The sequence below is a fragment of the Pteropus vampyrus genome, unplaced genomic scaffold (assembly GCF_000151845.1).
Source record: "Pteropus vampyrus isolate Shadow unplaced genomic scaffold, Pvam_2.0 Scaffold458, whole genome shotgun sequence".
NCBI lineage: Eukaryota > Metazoa > Chordata > Mammalia > Chiroptera > Pteropodidae > Pteropus > Pteropus vampyrus.
The window spans coordinates 98,788-103,120 of NW_011889239.1; the positions used below are offsets into that span (position 1 = coordinate 98,788).

The following is a 4,333-nucleotide window of genomic DNA, read 5'->3' on the forward strand; positions in this document are numbered from 1 at the left end:
GGGAAAGTTTTTTGGAATTTTTTTATTCTTTTCATCGGATTTGGATTTCTGGATGGAGTCTTCGATTTGCTTTTCTCTCTTATTTACCACCTTTTTCTTTTCGTTTGAATTTCTGGAACGTTTTCTAGACTGTATCTTCTACGTTTCTTGGACTTTCAAATTTTGATCATCATACTTCCCGGGGGCTCTTCCTTGCTCTCTGATGGTTCACAGGTGAAGCATCATCTTGCTTTCTGGATGCAGCGTCATTGATCTGAGGATGTCAGTGGTCCACAGGTTTGTATATATAAAGTCTTCTGCTCCCCGCATTGCTTCTGTTCCCTGCAGGTCCTGCTTTCTCTGTATTGTGCTCTCTCTTTCACACTGAAGCGTCACCGGGGTGTCTGGTGAGCCTGGACTGCTCCTTCGTATTTAGGAATCGAGCACTAGAAAGCCAGCAGGATCATACTCTGAGTGCCCGGTGGGGCTCGTCTACTATGAGCCTTCACGAGGGCATGATCTCAGTGTGGGTTTGACCTCCCTGGGAGACCCCCAAGGGTCAATATCTAAAGCTCTTGTCTTTTTTGAGGTATTCAGTTTCTCCAGAGTAGTGTTCACCTCCTGCAGGGGGGCGTGGGTGAGGAGGGCTGGGGTGGTTGGGTAGACAGGGGTTATTCCTGGTGTCTGTTCTTCTCAGAGCAGGAAGAAGGAGACTGGCATCACGCTTTACCTTAGCCCTCCCCTGAGCCAGTGTTTAGGAACTGGCCTCTCTTTTGCAAGGCAGGTGATGATTACAAGTATTAGGCAACCGTTTATTGCTGCCTTTCCACATGGTCTCCAGGCAGACATTTGTCACGGATTGGAATAAGCCTGTCTGTGCTCGCGGAGCGGAATTCAGGTCTTCCGTTTGCATGTACCAGTCCTCTATTTAGTTCTGCCTCATTGGCGCTTCACCTCACTGTTTGATGGGAAGCCTTCTCCCCATAAACTTCAATGCAATGTAATGGATTTCTGCAGTGGAAATATTGTTCAAGCCGCACAACCAAATCACAGCAGGCACTTTGTCTTGGGACTGTGTGTCTCGCGATGCGGCCATTTAAAAAGCCGGTTGTATGAAGCCACAAACAGTCACAGCTAATTCACTTTATAGGACTTTTATTTGTATGTATGGGGGAATCACACCACCAAACAGAATCATCGCTCTACCAAGACTCTGGCATTAAATATCTGTCAACTTGTGTTTGTAAATCACCTTATTTACAGGGTTTCTTCTTTGGGTTAGAAAATGGTAGAGTTGAGGTTGGTAAAGATGAAAATAATGTTCTGTGAGGCCACTGGGGCAATACGGCTCTTTCACGAGTGGGACAGCCAGCCCAGCTGCTGGCAGGCTAATAGTGATGCAGCCTAACCACCGCCCCTTGTGAGAGCTGGCCCCGGCTAGATCTAGTCCCGCGTCGGCCTGATCCCTCCCTGGCCAGGGGAGGGCTGCTGATAGAGCCCAATGAAAGTTATGTCATATTCCTATATGAATCCGGTGGCCACTCTGGAAAAGCTGTCAGTCCCCAAGGCCCTAATCAGAGGCTCTGGGTCTCAGGTGTATGTGGGACTCACATGGAAGCTCTGTAAATCCAGACCCCCGGGTCCCACCCCCGGACTGATGGAATCAGAATCTTTGGGGCAGGACCCAGCACCAGCAGTATTTAGAGGGAAAGGGCAGGATACAAAGGACAGGGAGCGACGTCATCTTTTATTATTATCATTAATCCTGTCGCTGCAACATAAGCAAAGAAACTGACTTACAGTTTTTATCGTTTTGAACTAACTGATTTGGCAGAAGCAAAAACCATGCATGTCATGGTCATTTCGGTTCACTTTTGTTTTGATGGTATGATGGGGTAGAGTTTTCTCTCTCTCACGAAAGAGAAGCAAGGGGTGGTTCTCAGAGTTCAGACGTTTGGTGATATTCTTCCAATAGATTTCGCCCGATGGAAAATATGGTGGCAGAAATAGTGACAGGGTCGTGGGTGGGGCTGAGCAATGGCGGATGCAACTTCATCAGGGCCGTGTGTCTCCTGGCGTGTAGGTCCCGTGGCCGTCATCAGTGGTGAGGAGGACTCGGCCAGCCCGCTGCACCACATCAACCACGGCATCACCACACCCTCGTCCTTGGATGCCGGGCCAGATACAGTGGTGATCGGCATGACGCGCATCCCGGTCATTGAGAACCCCCAGTACTTCCGTCAGGGGCACAACTGCCACAAGCCAGACACATGTGAGTACTGGAGGGGAGCGCTATCCCTCTGGGGAGGGCCGGGTGGCGTGGCAGGAGGCTTTGTAGCTGGGATTCTGGAACCTTCTGGGGCCACCTACCACCTGCTAACCTCCCACTCTGTAAGACACCTTCCCCGTTTGTCTCAACGCTTGAAGAATAGCCTGGGCTAGGGTCCCCGAGCAGAGAGGGCAGGAGCAGCCCGGAGGCGGGGGCCCCCGCCCCGCGTGCAGAGGCTCCCAGTCAGGCGGGGGCCCAGGCAGGGCCGGCCTTCTCTGCAGGAAACGTAGCCCGACTCTGCCCGGCAGCGGCCCCGAGGCCAGCAGGCCCCCTGCGCAAGCCTCCACGCTGGGGGTGGGAATGGGGGGGGACGGCCAGGACACTGTCGAGCTGCCCTGCAGGCCCGAACGCGCACCCCCTGGGAATCCGGTCACGGCCCCAGCACCAGCACCCCACGCTCCCCCTCGCAGGCGTCTCTCAGACCAGAGGCCTCAGGGCACCTGGGCCCTCCTGTCGCGCCCCTCCTGCTGGTTCCAGCTCTGCTCCCTACTTCCCCTGAGCTCTGCTTGAGCCCCCCCCAGTTCCCAGAGCCGCTGTGGCTTGGCCCTTGAACTGCAGGTGTTTCTCTCGCTGTGTCCCGTGTTCAGTTTAAGCCCATCAACCCCAGTACACACCCTCCCCCCCGCCACTGCCCCTGCCACACACCCCCTTAAATGTCAGCTGCTTCAGAAGGGAGCACAGAGCCCCCGGAAACGGCCTTGAGCTGGAAGGGACAGATAGATGGGCTAGGTCAGGGCCTCATCTTACGGACAGGACAACTGAGGTTCTGGGGGGCTGCGGGTTCTCCTTCTCTGACCCCGGGCTTCTTCCGGTTGGCTCTCTTGATCTCTCACTGGTCCCGGGGACCTCTGGTCTTCGTCTCCCCAAGCTGAGCTCTCTGTGCTTGGGCCACACTCGTTGTAGCTCACAGAATAGATGCTGTCCGCACCGGTCCATCTCATAGCAGAGCGGGCATGTGGCCACCGCATCCATCTTTGCCTCTGTTTTTCTGGTTCTGCTTTTAGTGAGAGGATTACCACAGTGGGCAGGACTGGGCTCCAATCAGAATAAGGTCATCATCTGCCTCCCAACCCGGGGTGTCCTCCAGAATCTGCCTCAGGGTTTATCAGATGCTTCCTGTCAGTGTCGGTTCTGGACCAGGGCTGGGCAAGGGAAGAGAAATTCCTGTGTTTCAGACAGAGCGGGGCACACAGTGTGAAGAATCGTTCTGCTCTGGCTAAGCTCTTGTCTCAGGTCGGGCTCATCCTGGACTGGCCTGGGTGTGGCTGGCGGGGAGCCTTTCCGTGATGGTCGCGTGGGTCCGAGCTCGGGCTCAGGCCCATGTTGCTAAGTTTTCTAGGGTGGTGTCCGTATTTGAACAGAGACTCAGGCACTGCTGTGTTGAGTATGCAGTCGATGCTCGTAGTGGCGGTTGTTACGTTCTATAAAGTCACCGCCAGTGCAGAATTAGCGAACCCGGAGCCATCGCTCCTAGGGGAAATACAGGATTAGATTCCTGCCGGCTTCTGGTCACAACAGGTTCATCAGCCGATCAGCGCGTAACCTGTTTCATACGTGCTTCTGTGTAAAGACGTTGTATTTCCCACGCGTTATCGGATCATTGATGTCGCACTCGGGGCCCGCAGCATGACGCCTCGTGCCTGAACGAAGCCCGTCTAACACCCGTGTCTCGTGTGACACACCTGCCTTCTGCATGGCCCTCCTGCTCTGAGGAGCACTGGGCGGCAATTTAATGGCGCTAAGCGGACCACACAAAGGACGCTCGTCTGCAGTGTGATGAGCGTCGCCTTGCTCAGTCTCCGCGGGAGCGTGCGTGTCGGGCGACTCACACTCCCCCACTGCTCGCACGTTCGTGGATGACCGTGAGCGTGCCGCCGGTGTTGGTGTTGGGGTCACACGTAAGTTCTAGTGATTAGGTGAATGTGTAAATACGAAGTCCAGGCCCACCAAGGATGGGCTGTCCCCTTGGTGGGTGCGCTGGACTCCGGCGTGAAGCACGGCCCCTGGGTCACGGCTCTGCGGGGC

At 54.9% G+C, this 4,333-nt stretch overlaps 1 protein-coding gene across 1 annotated transcript in view; it reads left to right on the top strand.

Moving 5' to 3' along the window:
- The window catches only part of LOC105306725 (NT-3 growth factor receptor-like), a 234,850-nt gene that overhangs the window by 94,277 nt on the left and 136,240 nt on the right, over positions 1-4,333 (top strand). The window contains exon 7 of the mRNA XM_023524272.1: positions 2,063-2,251. Coding sequence (XP_023380040.1) covers positions 2,063-2,251 — 189 coding nt within the window. The remainder of the gene's footprint in view (positions 1-2,062; positions 2,252-4,333) is intronic.